Below are 18,926 nucleotides of genomic sequence, written 5' to 3'. Positions count from 1 at the left end.
TCCACTTATACAAAAGCGGAGGCTGAGAGAGCGGAGCTTGTTTTGTGCCGGAAGTTTCTGCAAAGAGCCCCAAGAAATGCAGTAGCGTCTAAAAACCTTCACTTTCTCATTCACATCTTTTTGTGTTATTGAATGTCACGTACAACTTACCGCAGTAATCAAAATTATCTAGTGTTTTAGTGGCATGCTACTTTGCCTCCCCCATCGAGCTTCTGGTGATTTTGTTTTGTGAACTGAAACTGCGGGGGGCGGGGCTGGGGATTTAGCTCAGCGGCATAAGCGCCTGCCTTGCAAGGAGGCAGGAGTTGTGAGTTCGATACCTGGTACCGATAAAAAAAAAAAAAAAGAAAGAAACTATGGGGACACAGTGACCTTCTTTTGCAAACCACAAGTCGGCAGGTGCGATGCCCCCCGCTATGGCGGCGCAATGATGCAGGCCCGGCTGGAGCAGGGGAGGCCTCGGAGCTGCCAGGCTCAGTGTGGGAAACAGGGCGGTGGCAACCGAAAGGAGACGCGGTCCCTTCGGAGCTTTTAAAAATGGCTAGTGGAATTGCCTTCGACAGACTGCATTTCTCCCTCTTCTCACCAGCGACGCGTGCGGGAGCGCGGGGCAGAGGTGCCCTGCTGCCCGGCTGACCCAGCGTCCTGCGGGCGCTTCGCTGTTCCAATTAACTCAGAATCCGCCTCGCTGCTGCAGGAGCAGCCTAAACGCTGCTTTGAGACCTCAGACTCTTCGGGTGCCGCCTGGTTTTGTCTTAAAAATATGTATTGCCTTTAATTAAAATAAAATTTAGAATTATTTTTCCGTACATAGCATGAAAGAATTCTACGTAATGATTGAAGCATTGTGTGAAACGTGAAAGTGTGGCTGACAGTGTTTTCGACTTGTAAAGTTGGCGCTGCGCATTGGGCCTGGTGCATGCGCCCAGACCCACGGTCTCCCCGTGAAGAAACAGCATGTGGGGGCCGCACTGCGACCCGGAGCCCGAGCCTGGGGAGCGACACACGCAGTGCGGCGCAGGTCGTTGCCCGGGGCGGCTCTCTCAAACCTGCGGCAGGTGGCCCCGGCTTGCGCAGCACGCAGGTGGCCCGCACAGCTGCCCCGCAGCACAGGGCCTACCGCTCCAGATGCGGCGGGCAGGGCACGAAGAAACCAAAACGGGAGAGCTCTGGCTGCAGCCACGTGGGCTCTTTATCTCATTCTACTATGGGTATGGTCCCCTTTCAAAATTTACCTTGTCTTCCTGCTTTCTTTTTTAGATAAAAATTCTCAGACCAGAAAGTTTAAAGAAATCAGTGAGAAATTTTGTAACTGACAAAATGGGAAGCGAGTATCTTCACCAAGGCAAAGACAACCTGAAGGACTCCTTCAGGAAGTCCACGGCACAGACCCCACTGGTCCTCATCCACGCGCAAGGTGGGTTTTGAGCGGGGCACAGTGAGGTGGGCGCGGGCCAAGCTGTTGCTCAGAATCGAGTGGTTTTGCTTTGCTGTTTCTTTTTTATAATTATTACAAGCTACATTTGCTGTACATTTTAGATATACATAGTGATCATATTCATTAGAATTTGCTGGCGCGGGGCAGTAAGATGTATCTTACTTTTTTCCCCCTTCACCTTCCCTCAATTCGATGCTCTTTCCCTTTTCATTCATAAAAGCTTTTTTCCTTCTATTATGTTTCTATTTTTTTTGTCTCTTCCTTTCCCCCTCCCACCTGCCTCATTCTCCTTCTCATCTGAACATTTTCTTTCCAATATCTGTAACATATTTTGGTCCTCATTTAGATTTTTGGTTTCTCATACCAGAGAAAGCAATATATGAACATCTGTGTTGATTTATTTCACTTAATGATTTCAAGGTGCGTCCATTTATCTAAACATGTCTCAAGCTCATCCTTCTTTATGTCAGGTAGTACTCCATTATAGAAAAAAAAAAAAAAAAAACGACCACATCTTCCATACTGTTCATCAGTCAGTGGACATTTGGACTGTTTCCAAGACTGAGCTATTACACACTGTGCCACTATAAGCATGGGTGTGCATATATCTCTGTGGTATAATCTTTTAATTCTTGTAGAAAGATACCAAGAAAGGGAATAACTGGATCAGATGGAACCATTTGTCCTTATTTTTTGAGGACTCTCCACACTGATTTCCACAGTGTTTGCACCAGTCTACACTTCCACCAACAGTGGAGAAGGCTTCCTTTTATCCCACAGCCCACCAGCATTTCTTATTGGTTGGTTTCTTGATGGTAGCTATTTTATCTGAAGTGAAATGGAATCTCAGTGTTATTTTAATTTGCATCTCTCAAATGACCTGTGACACTGAACATTTTTTTCTGTATTTATTTGCTGTTTGTATTTTTCATCTGCGAAGTGTGTATTCATCTTAGACCCCCATTTTTGGATTGGACTTTAATTTGAGTGGTCTAATTTTTTTCTTTATATATTTCCTGATAGTAATCCTTTGAGGAACAGCTGGCAAAAATTTTTTCCCACACTGTAGGTTCTCTTCACTCTTCCAGCAGATTGTGTTTTGTTTTGTTTTTGTATTTTTGAGACGGGGTCTCACTATGCAGTTTTCAGGCTGGCCTTGAGCTCACTTCGTAGCCCAGGCTGGTCTCAGTGATCCTTCTGCCTCAGCCTCCTGAGTGCTAGGATTACAGATGTACACCATCATGCCCAGCTCAGATTTAACATCCAGATCTTTGATCCATCTTGATTGTAGTTTAGTGCATGATGAAAGACATGGGTCTACTTTTAATCTCTGGCAGGTGGAAAGCCTATTTTTCCAGCACCATTTTTTAAAGAGGCTTTTTTCCAGTGAACCTTAGTCAAAGATAAGGTGGCTAAATTTGTCTGGAGTTGTTCCCCCATCTTCTAACCTGTACCACTCGGATCTGATTCTTTTTTTTTTTTTTTTTTTTGCTTTTTTTGTTTTGTTTTTTGCCAAGTACTGCAGTGTTCTTATCACAGTACATCTGTGGTATAATTTCAAGTGAGGAATTGTGATGCCCGTCCCGTGTCTTGCCTTTGGTGCCCAGGATTGCCTTTGTTATTCTAGGTCTCTCTGGTTCCAAATGGATTTTAGAATCATTTTCTCTAATTGTGTGAGACCTGTTGTTGGTATTTTGATCCATGTTGCATAAATCTATATAACAGTTTTGGGAGTATGGACATTTTCACTATATTGGCTCTTCCCACCCAAGAACAAGGGACATCGTTCCATTTTCTGATATCCTCTTCAGTCTTCTTTTTCAGAATACTGTAGTTGTCAATGTAGAGGTCTTTTACTTCCTTCATTAAATTGACTCCTGGGTATTTCTCTTTTTTCATGCTGTTTTGAAAGGTGGTGTTTCTCTAATTTCTCTCTCAGATTTGTTATTCATGTACAGGAAAGCTATTGATTTTTGAGTATTGACTTTGTATCCAGCTAGGCTACTGAATTTGATTATTAAATCTAGAAGTCTTTTGGTATTTTGGAGTTTCTCTGTGTCGGATATGATGTCACTTGCAGATAATGGTAATTTAATTTCTTCCTTTCCTGTGCCTATTCCTTTTATTTCATTCTCTTGTCTAATTGCTCTGGCTACTGGTTCCACTATATTGAATAATAGTGGTAACAGTAGGTATCTTTGTCTTGTTCCTGGCTTTAGAGTAAAAGCTTTCAGGTTTTGTCCATTTGGTATGATTTTTACTGTTGGTTTGTCATAGATGGCTTTTATCAGTTTGAGATAAAGATGATGTATTCTACTTTTCTGTAGAGTTTTTATCATACATACACGTTGGACTTTGTTAAATGGCTTTTCTGCATCTATTGAGATAATAATATGGCTTTTATCCTTGGCTTTGTCAATATTGTGTATCACATTTATTAATTTATGTATGTTGAACCATCCTTGTATCTCTGGAATGAATCATACTGAGTTATGGTGTATAATCCTCTTGATGATTTGCTGCATTCTGTTTGCCTTTATCTTATTGAGGATTTTTGTGTCTATGTTCACTAGGGAGAATGGCCTGTGGTTCTCTCTAAGTAGGAATCTTCTCTAGTATTGGCAGCTGGTAATGTTTGCATCCAGAAATGAATTTGGGAAAATCGTTCCTCTTTCTCTTTCATTGAAGAATTTAAGTAGTAGTAGTATTTGGTATTCTCTAAATTTCTTGCAGAATTCAGCAGTGAATATGTCAGGGCCTGGACTTTTCTTCGTTGATAGGTTTTTAATTATATCTTCAATTTCATTGGTTGATATTGATGTACTTAGTGTTTTTTTGTCTTCTTGATTCAGCTTTTAGAATTCACATATATCTGTCCATTTCTTCTGTGTTTTCGATCTTATTAGAATACAAGTTCTTGAAGTAGGTATAGATGATATTCTGAATTTCTAGAGAGCCCTTTGTGATTTTATCCTTTTCATTCCTAATTACATGGATTTGAGTCCTTTCTTTCCTTTTTTTATAAGGTTTACTAAGGATTTATCTATTCTCTCAAATAACTTTGATTCACTGTATTGTTTTCTTAGTATCAATTGCATTAATTTCTGCTCTGCTCCTTATAATTTCCACCCTCTTAGGAGCTTTGGGTCTTGTTCTTCTTTTTCTAGAAGCTTGAGGTTTAATAATATGTTGTTTATTTGAGCTCTCTCTGTTTTTCTAATATGGAGATTTACCACCATAAATTTCTTTAGCAGGACAGCTTTCATTGCATCCCATGAGTTCCAGGATGCTATATTGGCCTTAAAATTTGATTGTAGAAACCGTCTAATTTTTTCTTTATTTTCATCTGTGCCCCATTAGTTGTTCAGGAGGGTATCATTTAATTTCCATGTGTTTATAAAATTCTTGTGGTTTCTTTTGCCATTGATTTCCAATTTCATCCAAAGATAGTTTCATAATATGCATGAAATAATTTCATTTCTTCTGAATTTAACATGTTCTCTGAGCTTATATGTGGTCTATTTTGGAGAATGAAACGTGCATTAGAAGAAAGTGTACTCTTGACATTGTAGAATGGGGCTGGGGATATAGCTCAGTGGTGCAGCACCTGCCTGGCAAGCCCAAGGTCCTTAGTTTGATTCCCAGTACAGGAAAAAAAACCCTAAAATTGTGGAGTGGAACACTTTGTAGACATCTACTAAGTCAATTTGTTCAAAAGTTTGGTTCACTTTTAATATTTCTTTGTCAATAATTTTTATCTAGTTGATTTGTCTATTTTATGATACTAGGATTTGATGTCTCTCATTACAATTGTATTAGTGCATATTTGATTTTTCATGTCCATTAATATTTGTTTATATAGTTGGGTACACTGGTATTTGATGTATATGTATATTATAGTTATCTCTTCCTCTTGGATTGTCCCCTTTACAAGAATGTAATGATCTTCTTTGTCTCTCTTAACAATCTTGGTTTTAAATTCAATTTGTCTGCAAGTATCAAAGCTACCCCCACTTTTTTTTCTGAGTTCCTTACACATGGAGTGTTGTTTTTTTTCTTTTTTCTTTTAAAGAGATAAAAACCACAGAGAAATGAGTAAGTACACAACAACAACAAGACAATAGCAATATAGAATTTGAAACTAAGATGATAGGAATTTAACAATGGTTGCTATAATGTATATTGTTATCTTCAAAATAGTTGCTCAGGTTACAAGATATAGGCATGTAAAACTGATAAAAGTATCCTTTTAAACAACTTCCCTTTTACTATATCTCTTGTAACTTTTGGATCTTATTTTAGTTTCTTTTTTTTTTAATTTTATTTTGAATATAGTAAAAATATAACAGAGCAAGACACAACAAAGCCAGTTGAGACTATGTAGTGACATTGGTATAGAGCTTCAAAGTAGGATACTGGGATAGTAGTAATAGGTACTATAGTATATCTCGTTATCTTCACAATGGTTGTCTAGTCAGTTAGGTGTAGCTAAATCAAAACAATAACAGAACACTGTAAAAGCAACTGAAGGAGAATATTGAACAGAGCAAAACAATCATTACAAAACATAACAGTGAAAATAACCTTTGCCTTGAAACAGAACATAGAAGGAAATCCCCCATATTTTCTATAATTGCATATGGTCATCCTCCCAAAAGATGCTCAGAATTCTGTCCCCAGTTGCTGATGAGAAGGGGGGCAGATGTTCTCCTGCTGGTTCTCCTCCCGGGCAGCATCAAGGGTGCTTACCAAGAGGGCAGGCAAATTCGGAGTGTTGTTTTCTATTTTTTGATTTTCAGCCTATCGATTTCTTTTTTTTTATCAAATGTGTTTCTTGTGTGCAGCATATTATTGGATTTTGCTTCTTGATCCATTGTCAGTTTGTTTCTTTTGATTGATGAATTGAGACCATTTATATTGATGGTTAAAACTGATATATATTGACATTCTTGTCAAGTTATTTTCTGGTTATTCATTTCCTTTTTGTTGTTGCTGTTGGTGGTGGTGGTGATGGTGGTGGTTTCCTTTTTCCCCCTTCTGTTTAATTATTTGCCTTGCTTGGTGGATTCCTTCTCCTGTGGTTCTTGGAACTGAAGTCCTCATCTCTTTCTAAAATGTCCTTTAGAACATTTTAGAGTGCTGATTTCATGGTCATGAATTTCTTCAGTTTTCTTTATCATGGGAGTATTTTATTTCTCCACCAACTTTGAAAGATAGTTTTGCAGGATAAATCAGTATGGCCTTGACATGGTATTCTTTCAGAACCTGAAATACTTCACTCCAAGCTCTCCTTGAGGGTTTATGTTGAGAACTCAGGTGTGATTCTAATGGGCTTTCTTTTATAGGAAACTTTATAGGTCACTTGTTTCTTTTCTCTAACAGCTTTTAATACTCTGTTCTTGTGTTGAATTTCTGGAATCTTGACTATTATATGCCTTAGTGTAGATTTTTTTTGATCATGGCTAATTGGAGTTCTATATGCCTCACTTTACATATGTTAGTTTTTTCCCATGCTTAATAAGTTTTCTGCCAATACTTCTGTAAACAAGTTTTTAATGTTGTCTGTGCTATCTCCTACTTTTTTTACTAACTCTGATCAATCTTATGTTGTTCTTCTTTGCATCATCTAGCAGCTGCTGGATTGATTTTTAATGGCTCCTTGCTGTTATTAAGAAATCTTTTTTTCATGATCTCTCACCATAATGCTGTCTTCTGTCTCTGATATTCTGTTCTCACATTGGCTCATTCTACTGCATATACTTTCAATGGAATTTTTAAGCTCCTGGATATCTGCTTGTATCTGTTTCATAAATTTTATTTCTTTCCTATATTGGACACTCATAGTTTCCACCATTTTCCTAAGTTCCTCTATTTTTAAAATCTGTATCTACTCTAGATTCTCTAACCATATCTTTCATTATGTTCACCATCTCTTTAGTTATCTGAGAAATTATTATTATTTTTTTTTTTTGTCTTTTTCCTTTTTATCGGTACCAGGGATAGAACTCACGACTGCCTGCTTGCAAGGCAGGCACTTATGCCGCTGAGCTAAATCCCCAGCCCCGAGAAATTATTTCTGATTTGAGTCTTTCTATAGCCTCATTCATCTTCTCTTTTAATTCTGCTGTTACCGCATCAGAGAATACAGGTGGGTGGCTTTGAAATTATTCCACCTCATTGCCTCCTGAGTTTGCCTTTGGTGAGCTGGAAGTCAATGGTTGCATCTTGCTTCTTTGTCTTTCATTTTCTTTCTTTCTTTTTTTTAGCGTAACCCTGGGTTGACGCTTATAAATTGTTTATGGCACACAGCGTTGTTGCTAGTATTGAGAACACTTAGGAAATGACTGCTTCTCAGAGATGTGTTCCAGGTATAGCCACCTTTTGGGTCTTGAGTCTGTTGTAAGATTCTACCTCTTCAGTTTATTGGTGATGAAAGTTTGCTACCTCTTTAGCCTAGCCCCTTATTCTTTAACACTGACCCATAGTATTGTTTATGACCCTCAGTAAATCTCAGTCTTGTCACACCAGAAGAACAACTGATTAGAACAACAATTTAACCTTGCCTAAAGTAGTACAATCAGTAATAACACTAGCATCAAACATAGTCTAGAAAATAATAAACTGTGGTAACTATTAACTTGCCACCTTTAGTGTATGAACTAGATTTGTAGTTATATAACAAAATCTAAAACAAACTGGAAAATTGTATACAGTAAATATGCCCTCAGTATAACTGTTTACCCTCAGAGAAAAAAATTTAAAAGGAGTTAAGGAGACTAAGTAGAGAAACAGAAGACAAGAAAGAGGTTAGGAGCAAGGCTGGAGAACAAAGGAAGGATACACAAACTTTGGGAAACTGGTGAAAAAGACCTGAGGGAAAGAGAGAAAGAAGAAATAAAAAGAAGAACAGAAAAGGATCAGCAAAAACAACTAGAACTAATATTCACACTGGCCTGGGGGTCTAGCTCAGCATCTCAGGTGATCCTCACCTGACTAATAATAATAATAATGATGATGATGATGATGATGATGATAATGTTCACACTCATAAAAACAAGAACAAACAAGAAAAATGTCTATGTTAGGGTGTCTCTGCTGTCACTGGTAGATGGATTGGGCATCGAGAGCCCAGATCCATGTTGAATAATCCCAGGAAGGATATTCCAGTGAGCCTGAACCTTTAGTTTCACTGAAATTTAAGCTCCTGGATATAAGGCTGGAACCTCAGTTGACCCCTTGCCAACTTGATCTTGAGTCCACCTCACCCCAACACTGGGAGCCACTAGATGAAGCAAGCCTGCAGCTGCTCTTGAGTTCTGAGCTCAGTTCATCTCTGTTCAAAAATGGCAACAGGCCAGTCACCCTCTCTTGGGAAACTCCTAAACTCGAATAACTCACCAACCACCTAGCAGTCTGCTGAGTCCATTTCTCCATTCCCCTGATGTATCTCTGGGTTTGCCAGTAGTCACCATGCGTCTATAATTCCAAGCCACCCTTCCCACAAAGTGAGCCTGTGCTCAAGGAAAAACCAGTTTGCCACCTCCATCTTTACTTTCCTAGTAAAGAGAACACAGAAAATGAGCTTCAGTTCTCTCTTCAGATTCTAGCTAGGTGTCAAAGACCTACTCCCACCTTCATTTCTTCCCCATGTTGCTATATTCCAGTATCTGGACAGTTACCATCCCACTGTCTTCCTGGAAGTCCTTCTGTATTATTTTTCTTGTCTTTGCTGTATGGGGCCTAACTAAAATATTTTCTCCTAAACAGAATATTTTCCTTATTTACTTTTTGATCTTCCCAGTCTCTAGATCATACTCTTGAGAGTTCACCATTTCTCAGCTTTAATCCATTAGCCTTTAATCCATTAGGTTTATCCAGAGCTGCTTCCCCATGCCACTGCCAGCACCACATGTTCTTCACAGCAGAGTGGGAAAAAGGATGCAGGGCCCCCTCCACCTTTCAGGAGATAGCCAACATTTTATAGGACACCTGTCACCAAAACTTATTCTCAGTGCCTCACTGCCCATGCCCAGCTGCAGGATCAGATGAAGCTGAGCATGCAGCACCTCAGGTAGCCTGGGGCCAGCTGTGAGAGAAAGGGACACCTAGATGCAGGAGGGACAGCTAGCAGCCCTACAGACATGGCTAGGGAGTGGCCACGACAGCACAGGAGCCAAGGACTCTAACTCTACAGGCTGTGGTTTCGCCATCACCGCCCAGTCGGTGCTCAGCCCTGCTTTGAAAAGAGAATTGAGTGAGTGTACAGTTCTTGTTACTTTTCCACAGGTCACACGGGGCTTGACCTCACCAGCATCCTCTTGAGATTTGCACAAGAGTTAAAAGGAACAACACACCACGTGACCATGATTTCCTTGGACCAAAACCAGGTGGCCAAAGCAGAAGAGCTCATTGTCAAGGCTCTGAGCAAAAGGCAGCAGTGGGTCTTCCTGCAGGACTGCCACCTGGCAGCATCATTTATGCCACAGCTTTGTGCCATTGTGCAGTCGTAAGAATTTTGCATTTATTTGTAAGGGATCCAGTTAACTGTCAAAAGCATGAAGTAGTTGGCTGCTACTTGGAAGGCTGAAGCAAGAAGATCACCAGTTCAAGACCTCCCTGGGCTACATAGTGAAATGTTGTCTCAAAAAACAAGAGCAAAACAAAATTAATTTCATTTTAATCATGCAACTGGTGTTATTTGCCACCTGTAAAAACTTTCAGACTGTGTATATGTATCAAACTTCCACCCAATAGTTCCAATACTTGATAATTTTTGGATTAATCATTACTATAGTACTCACCAAATGTTAGCTGTCTATAAGTCCACAATTTCTCCTAGATTACTGAATGGGGCTGTGAGAGAGGCTCAGTGTGAAGAGTGTGCTTAGTATGTGTACTTGGCCTTGAATTCAGTCTGCAGCACTACACACAAGGGAGTTTGTTTAATGATGCTGTGCTAGAAGGAGAAGCATTTCCTTCTCTTCCATCTGTTTATTTGTTTATTCACATTAGTATGAACTCACTGGCTCTTATTTTATTCAGTGGATTATAATTGATCACTAGCATTACTGTTTTGATGTTCAGGTTCCCAGGCTTGACCAGTGGAACCCTTCATTTTATTTTTAATTTCTAACTTTTTTTATATATTTTACCATGATTATATATAATTTTTGATTATATATAATTATATATATATATATAATAACTTAAGTGAGGAAAAGCTACTTTTTAAAAATGGGAATTAGTTCATCTTGTGCAAATTCTTGTACAACATGAAAGCTCTTGCAATAAGGTATCTGATGCTCTTGAGTAAAATTATTCATAAGGTCACTTCAAACATAGAAATCGTACCACTCTAAAAGCATGTTTATTTAAGTTTTTACATAAAAATGTTTGTGCTCACTTTAGCAGTACATATCCTAAAAAATTTATAAAATTTTTATTTTGCAGATTTAGCAGACCAGATGCAACCATAGACCCTGAATTTAGGCTATGGTTAAGCTCCAAATCAGATAGCTCCTTCCCAATTCCTATTCTTCAAAAGGGTATAAAGGTAAGAAAAAATAACAGTATTTATGATGTTGGCCAGGAGCCCTGTTTAACTGTAAGCTGTCTTGTACTCCTGATCTGAATTGAGAAGGGTACTGATCTGGTACCCTGCTTTATACCCTATGCTAGGGACCAGGAAGAAGACTTTAAATAATTCAAAATTCAGAGGTTTGTTTACTCACATAAGGCTGCTAGCTTCCAAATGTTAAAACTCAAAATATATAATTTATGTCCTTTTCTGGTCCTTTGTTTACATAGTTTTTCTTATTGCTACTCCTCCTCCTCATTCTCTGGAAAGGTCTTGTAGAAAGCATACCGAACTACTTAGTAAAAGATGCTGGCTAAAGACTATCTGTGACTTCTTCTGATCACAATCTTGAGGCTGTGTGGATAGCAGGATCTGATCATCATGCTGACCACGTCCTTCTGGCCATAGATAGTGTCCTCGCAGCAGAGAGCCTGAGCAGTTCTGTGAACCGAGTGCTGCCCAGATAGGCATAGACCCTTCCATCTCCAACAGAATCAGGGTGGGAGAGAGGAAAATGGTGATAGGAAGCCCTCACCAGCCTGAGCACAAGCATGACTTCCATGGAATAGAAGTCCCCCTGTCACACTGCACCTGCTGCTCCCAGCTCCTGTGAACCCCAGCTCCCTCCCAGCATCCCTGCCCTGGGCACAGGGACCTGGGCTGGGAAGTCTGAGACTTTAGGAATCTGGCAAGTTCTGACTTCAGTCAGTCTTTACCTTTGGCCAGGAGTGAGAGGTTTGAATTATGACACGCAGAAATCTTTACAGGGCTTTGTCTTATACCAAACTACATGGACAGATGGCAGCTTTCTTAATATGTAAATAAGAGCACAAACAAATAAGTAAGAAAACATTAACATCCCATAAAAGTGAGCAAAAAACATGAGGTCAAAAAACATAGAAATAGTGAAAGTTTAGCTTTTACAGATCAGAGAAACACAAATCAGAACAAGGATACATCTTTGCTTGCTTGAAGATTAGAAGCAAATGCAGTATCATTAATGCTGTTAAGTGTTCATGAAACAACATCCTCACATAATTTGACAAAGCAAATATCATGAAGAGATCAACAGAAATGACTGCTTTTATATAACTAGAATGAGGAAAACACTTAAAATTTCATACAGTTTAAAACAAGTACTCACTTCTAAGAAATAGCCAAATGATGGTGCATTTATGCTGACAAAAAAGAATACTGTCACCAAAGATGTAACTTCTCTCCCTTTCTCCCTCTTCCCTTTCCTCTCCACTTTCTTCTCTCTTTCCCCTTCAGATATACTCCGTAAGCAGTGGGCACATACTGCACCTGCCTTTAGAAATGGCAGAACCTTCCCAAAAGAGCTGGTCATAGTTGTGAAACAGTGCTCTGTGACCTTCTTCTCATCCCTGCATTGTCAGGGCTTTCTGAGCAAAAAAAAAAAAAAAAAAAAAAAAAAAAAAAACAGCAGGCAGTTTAGTTAAAGATGCCTGAAAGGCGGCATTCCCTGGAGATAAAGTCTCTCATATACCTGCATTTGTCCCACTTCCCAGAGCCAGTGGCTTGCATTTTAAGGGTGATAGGGCAGAGAAGCTTCAGGGAATAAAATCCAAGACTGTAGAAGCCTGGAAGCCTGACTGTCTCCCCACCACCAGTCACCATGATCCCCTCCCTGCTAGGATGCGGTGCATTCTGTTCCCGTGCCTGGCTCCCTCTGTTACCCAGGTGGGGATGAATTGAGCTGCTCCATGAGTGATTATTTAATCACTCAACCCTGAATCTAGAAGTCTTATATTCATCTGTGCACATGTACATACACACACCCATCCATGCACAGATGCATCCATGCACTTCTATATATATCATAAATGCATAACTATACCATTTGTACTCTTGCCATATGTAATGACAGTGACACAAGGTTTCTGATTGACCAGTGTAGAAAAGGCTGCACCCTCACTTTGTCTCACAGGTGTGCAAACATGCATGTGCACAAGCAAGCTGTGTAAGGACCTGACACTGCCACAGAGAGGTTCAGAAACAGCCTCCCTGCATTTCCAGCATCCTGGGTAAGAAGTCGGAATACATAAGTTTACAACGCCGTGGAAACACCAGTCAGGCACTCATGAATTCCAATACAGGAGCCTCTGCCAGGCTTGATGGCTGGGCCAGCATCTAACCCCTGAGGCCCTGAGCCGCTGACAGGTGACTGTCCCTCAGGCTCCTAAGTGCTCTCCTTCCTGTGCTGCAGAGACAGTCAGGACAAGCCAGGGAAATCTATCAGGGAAGCTTGCAGATAGCAGAAGAACAGCACAAGGCTTTCTGTCATGAACATGAATACAGTCCTACACCTCACAACCTCCCTTTGCCTCCCACAGCAGAGCATACGTCTGTCCTCACACCTCATCTCTTCACATCTGTCTTCAAGGTTGCCGTGGAACCCCCCCAGGGACTGAAGAACATCTTACTTTGGACTTTCGGATACAGTGGCAGTGGGGAAGTAACAGAAGAGATATTTGAAAACCCTGACAATGGACAGTGGTGGAAAAAACTTTTATTCACCTTATGCTTTTTCAATGCTGTAGTCAATGAGAGAAAAAATTATGGCACACTGGGCTGGAATATAGCTTATAAATTCATTTCTTCAGACTTGGAGGTAAGTCTGAACTCCCCAAAACAAACAATAGCATGTGTGTGACAGTGAGATACAAGTTGGGAGCCTGCTGTGTTTACACAAATACCAAATGCTGTGATGGGTCCCAAAAATGAACTGAGCAGTGAGGGCTGACCTTAAAGATAGAGACCTGGAAGCCAGCTTTTCTGGAGTCGTGTTACGGCTCCCCATCTGGACATATGCAAGCTGTGGAGACAAGAGTTTTCTGTGGTCAAAGGTCAGCAAATGTGATTGCCTACTGCCCAAGACCAGGGTGTTGGCTGAGGACAGCACTCAGAACAGCACCTGGCACGCAGGACCACTGTGATGGTCGTCCAGTTCTTACCACTGAAGTGGGGAGAGGACACTGGTCTCCTGAGGGGTGCTTCATTGTCTTTCTTCCGCTACACGTGGAGACTTCTAATTGTGCTTTTTTGCAGACTGGCAGTCACACCTGCTCACACTTGCCCCAAGTTAATCTTGCAAGTTGTGCTTCCTGTGCAGTCACACTTGTCTGCATGTTAGAGTAGACTTTAAAATGTTCCTAGGAAAACTTTCCCCGGGCTCCTACCACCAAGACTCAGCTCCACTGACCAGGGTGCCAGGTGCAGGGCCTGCCTTGGGCTGGTCCAGGAGCCTGATGTGGCATATCCATGCCCAGACCTGTTCAAAGTTCACCCAGATTTAAAGTATTCCAGACCTCAGTAAAAAACAGCAGCCTCCCTAGTTCATCTTATGAAACAACATGATTTTAATATGAATACTTAATGAATGTAATACAAATAAGAACTAAAGGCTAATTTTGTTTGAGACTTGAGATATGAAAATTATATGTAAAATAATATATTTCAAGAAAAGAATAATCCTATCTAAACAATAATGTATCAAAAATTAATGTACATGATCAAGTTGGATATATTCTAAGGTTGCAGAAATGGCTTTATATCTGGAAATCTGTGATCCTAATTTATGTGATCATTTCATCAGATGTAGAAAAAATGTTTATCGTTAAATTGGGAGCCATTTCTAATAAAAACTAAAGTAATAGGATTATAAGGAACTAGCTGCACTTGGCAAAGACTATAAGAAAGCATCAGTGAGTATCAGTCTAAGAGAAAAAAACTAAAACTGTTTCACATGAACTCAAACTTCATACAAGGGTGCTGTGATCACCATTGCCAGTCAGAGTTGTCCTAGACATTCTCGTGAACACAATGAGATGGGAAAATTATGCAACTCATAGTCATGTAAAAGAGAGCATAAAAAAGAAAAAAAACATTTTCTCAATTATATAATTATATATCTAGGAAACCTGAGCAGTTGGTTAAAAAAAAGTACCTACCAGAAGTAGTTAGGGACCTTGGGAAAGTAACCACATGAAAATGTACATATATAAAACAGTAACTTTTCTCTAGCAACAAAGACCTAAAAGTGAAAGTAGGGAAGTGTATAACTAATACATACAATAATGAGGAAAGGTAGAGTTAAAGGCATTATAAATTAAGAAGTAAAAGGAGGAGCAACATTTCATGGGTATTTAAAAATGTCTTCATTGCTTTATATGGATATATCCTCAAAACAATTTTATGTGGTAATAACACTAATTATTCTCATTTTGGGGGGAAGAGTAAAAATAGTTACAGTGTACTTTAAAAACATGCCCTTGCTACACGACTAAAAATGGCAGCCTTAGTCCACAACTCTATTTTTTAAATCCTGCCTTTCTCTAAATAAATGCATCTATGTTCTGATAGGGAGACCTGTTATACCATAAGCTATCAATGCTTCCAAGAATAATATCAAAATAATGCAATTCCAAAAGAATTTCATTAGCGAAGATTGGAAGTTTTATCAAAAATTCACTTAGAGAAGAGTTGCTAGAAATATACCCCCCCCCCAAAAAAAAATACTGAAAGGGACTTCCTTCACCAGATATCAAGACACACTAGCACTCCAGACCCAAATCAACGCTGCTTGGCAGAGGTGATAGTAAATCACTGGGGCATAGCAGAGAACACAGAAATCAGCCCATTGTTTTGTCTACTCAATAAGTAATAATGAATAGTTCAGTAACAGAAAACTAGCAGATAAAGTGCATCGCTAATATTTCGTCGTCTTGCTGCTTCTACATAGACTTAGAGAAAGCGCACGGCTGACGGAAGGTATTGCTTTATGCAAAATGCAGTTAAGGGGGCAGATTCTGAAGCAGCAAGGCCTCCTGCCCCTCCCGCAGGTTTCCATCAAGGTGCTGGCCAGCGTGCTACGGAGGCAGGTGGATGTGCCGTGGCGGCTGCTGCGCTGCCTGGTCGGGGAAGTGGTCTATGGCGGCCGCATCACCGACCCCTGGGACAGGCGGTGTCTGGATACACTGCTGTGCAGGTTGTGCAACCCAGAGACGCTGAGAGATGACTTCGCCTTCTCCAGTGAGGAGGTGAGAAAAGGGTGCATCTCACACTGACTGATTATTTTTAACTAAGCACTGTTGCGTTATGTAAAATGGGTGCTTAATAAACTCTGATGTACATTTAATGGCTTTCGTAAACCTCCAGTACAATATTGCAAAGGCAGTTTACCTACTGCTCCACTAAACCCAACATCATGCAAGGCAATAAATGAAAGAATGGTAAGGAAAGGCAACAACCCAAGAGCCTCAGACATAAAGCACACAACCCAAGGTACACAGCACTCTAACCGAGGTGCTCATGCTTCTCACTCAGTGTCTGAGGCAGCCTAGAGACCAGTGGCATCCCGGGTCACAGGCGAAGAAGCCGGTACATGGGGTGCAAGCACACAGCTGGCAAGCGGCAGGGCTGACTCAGCAACCTGTGGGCCATGTCCATCCCCCAGGCCTCCATCACCCCATAGACCTTCACTCTGTGGAGAGACTCACAGACCCAGCAGCCAGGCCTCAGATGTGGCAACCTGCAAGATTGGGCTCCACATCTTTCTGGCATCCTCTGGAGCTGGGCTGTACCTTCCCTCCTGCTCTCCTTCAGTGGCTGAAAGTTCTTAACATTTGTGTTATCAGCCTTGTGCTGCTCTGACAAATGCCTGAAATGATCAGCTTGTAAGGAGGACTGGTTTATTCTGGTTCATGGTTTCAGATTCTGTGATCATTAGGCAGAAATATGTTGGGAGTAAACAGTAGAGGAGGTACCCCGTGAACTCAGAAACAGAGAGAGAAAGGGCCCTGGGCCCAGTACCCTTTCCAAGGCCACATTCCCAGTGATCTCGCTTCGTCCCGCCAGCTACCCCTTTCCGAAAATGTTTCACATGCTCACCATAGAGCTGCAGGGTGGGGATCAAGCTTCCAACCATGGCCTTTGATGAACATTTCAGATACAAGCTACAATATTATCCCATTCCTTCTACAGGTTTTGCTGCTGAAAAATGACATGGTCAGCTTTAGTATATCATCACCTACAGGTGTATGTCATTGAGCAATGAATCACTCGACTTCAGATGATTTTCACCTTTCTCTTTCTCTTTTCCCATGAGTCTATATGTATGTTGTGTGTGCTTTACATTACAATGGGCTCAGCTGTTCCTTTGGGTAGCATGTTTAGAACATACTATCTACAAATAAGACTAGTCTTGGGTAGTCTCCTGGAGAAATGTTGTCTTTAGCATTCCTGAAAGTGTTCTTTCACACAGGCAAAACTAACTGGCTAACTTTTCAGATATGTCAGCTGGCCCCCAGATCTGCAAGCTTCCAGGACTACATACACATTATCCAGTCATTACCTGATGAGGATGCACCAGAGATCTTAGGAATACACCCTGAGGCCACATGGAGCTACAGGGAGACCCAGGGCCTGCAGTTCATGGATAACCTCATTGCTATGCAGCCCAGCACTGCCATGGTCACCCACCCAATCAGGTGAGCATGCACAACTGGACCGAGATTATTCAGTGTTCATTTAGAGATACAGTCCTGAACTTTCAAGAAAGTATAGTTTACATGGTAGAGAAATTAATTTTCTCCAAATGATGCAGAAGCAAGCACAGCACACACACTTAGCAAGTATGCATGAAACTTTGTTAAGTGAGGGGCTGAACTGTGCCTGGCGGGTGATATTTTCAGATGCATTTGTTGCCATGTGACATGAACATATTTGCTGCCATGGGGTGGGACTGGTGATGGGTCAGGAGCAAAAGGGACCTATACCAGAGGACCTGTGGGCTGCACTCCCATGGCTCTGTGTCCCGGTCACATGCTTGGAGACAGCAGCATCTGACTACCCAGAAGGATGCTGAGGGGTTCAAATGGTGCATGAACACCCAGACCCCATCCCCTTCCTGTGACTCTAAAGTAACATGGAGTTTGTTGATGCCAGAACAGTAGTTTGATTGCTGACTGGCGATCTCTGGGATCTCCCAGGAGTTCACAGTTGCTCAGGGACAAGTTGAGCATGTGCCCCAATTCTCCCAGGGCTGAGCTTGCCCTCCCTGTGCTTGGCTCCTCAATCGTGAAGAAGCTGTGAACTGCAACAGCTCCTGCAGGGTCCTCAGATCTGCCAAGCTCCTCAGGCACTGATGTTCTGCCTGAAAACCTAAGTCCTGGGCCTGGAAGTCTGCACATTTTAACAATTACACCTATATGTCTGAATAATATTTGATCCCATTTATAGGCTTAATCAAGCATTTTCAAATATATTAATATCCATTATAAGTTAATATACATCTATTGCCTGTATGCCAGACCTTTTCACATTTTTCAATAATTTTTTAGAAATCTAATAAATACAATGAGTCTTAAATTCCCTTATTCTCTTATCTATATAATTTCAACTTCAAACCTAAATTTAAATCAACTTCTCAGTTATCTCCTTTAAAGTGTAGTCACGAGACTGACCTGTAAGGTTTGAGAGGCCCAATTCTCTTAAACATTTCAAATATTTTAAATAACATTATTCCTTAACCATAGTTTTGATTCTGTTAAAACTACTTATATGTAATTCTGAATCTCCTAAGATTTGAAAGGTATTTAGCAGACATCAATTTTATCACTTTGCATGATTTTTTAGTTTGACTTTTCAGTTTATTTGCAGTCAGAAAATAAATAAACATGAAATTTAACCAAAATACGGATTCTTGTTGGCAACATTGACAGGATGCCCAGAACTGTGTTTATCATTACTGGTAAAATAATAATTCTGTAATTCTATGGAGTGGTTATCACCTCAATGCATCCCTGAAGTCCAATTACATATTATCTAATACTTCTGAGCATTTACAGATTGTTTTACATTTTTCTGCTTTTAAAATACAATGATTTTTCC

General features: G+C 40.5%; 1 protein-coding gene across 1 annotated transcript in view; it reads left to right on the top strand.

Moving 5' to 3' along the window:
- Window positions 1–18,926, top strand: part of Dnah14 (dynein axonemal heavy chain 14) — a 345,721-nt gene that overhangs the window by 302,358 nt on the left and 24,437 nt on the right. The window contains exons 73-78 of the mRNA XM_063237535.1: window positions 1,261–1,417; window positions 9,725–9,944; window positions 10,889–10,991; window positions 13,420–13,647; window positions 15,878–16,075; window positions 17,325–17,524. Coding sequence (XP_063093605.1) covers window positions 1,261–1,417; window positions 9,725–9,944; window positions 10,889–10,991; window positions 13,420–13,647; window positions 15,878–16,075; window positions 17,325–17,524 — 1,106 coding nt within the window. The remainder of the gene's footprint in view (window positions 1–1,260; window positions 1,418–9,724; window positions 9,945–10,888; window positions 10,992–13,419; window positions 13,648–15,877; window positions 16,076–17,324; window positions 17,525–18,926) is intronic.

The sequence above is a fragment of the Cavia porcellus genome, unplaced genomic scaffold, assembly GCF_034190915.1.
Source record: "Cavia porcellus strain 051 isolate PalLab524CR breed Dunkin Hartley unplaced genomic scaffold, mCavPor4.1 scaffold_26, whole genome shotgun sequence".
NCBI classification, from domain to species: Eukaryota; Metazoa; Chordata; class Mammalia; order Rodentia; family Caviidae; genus Cavia; species Cavia porcellus.
This window is presented reverse-complemented; position numbering and strand designations above follow the sequence as displayed.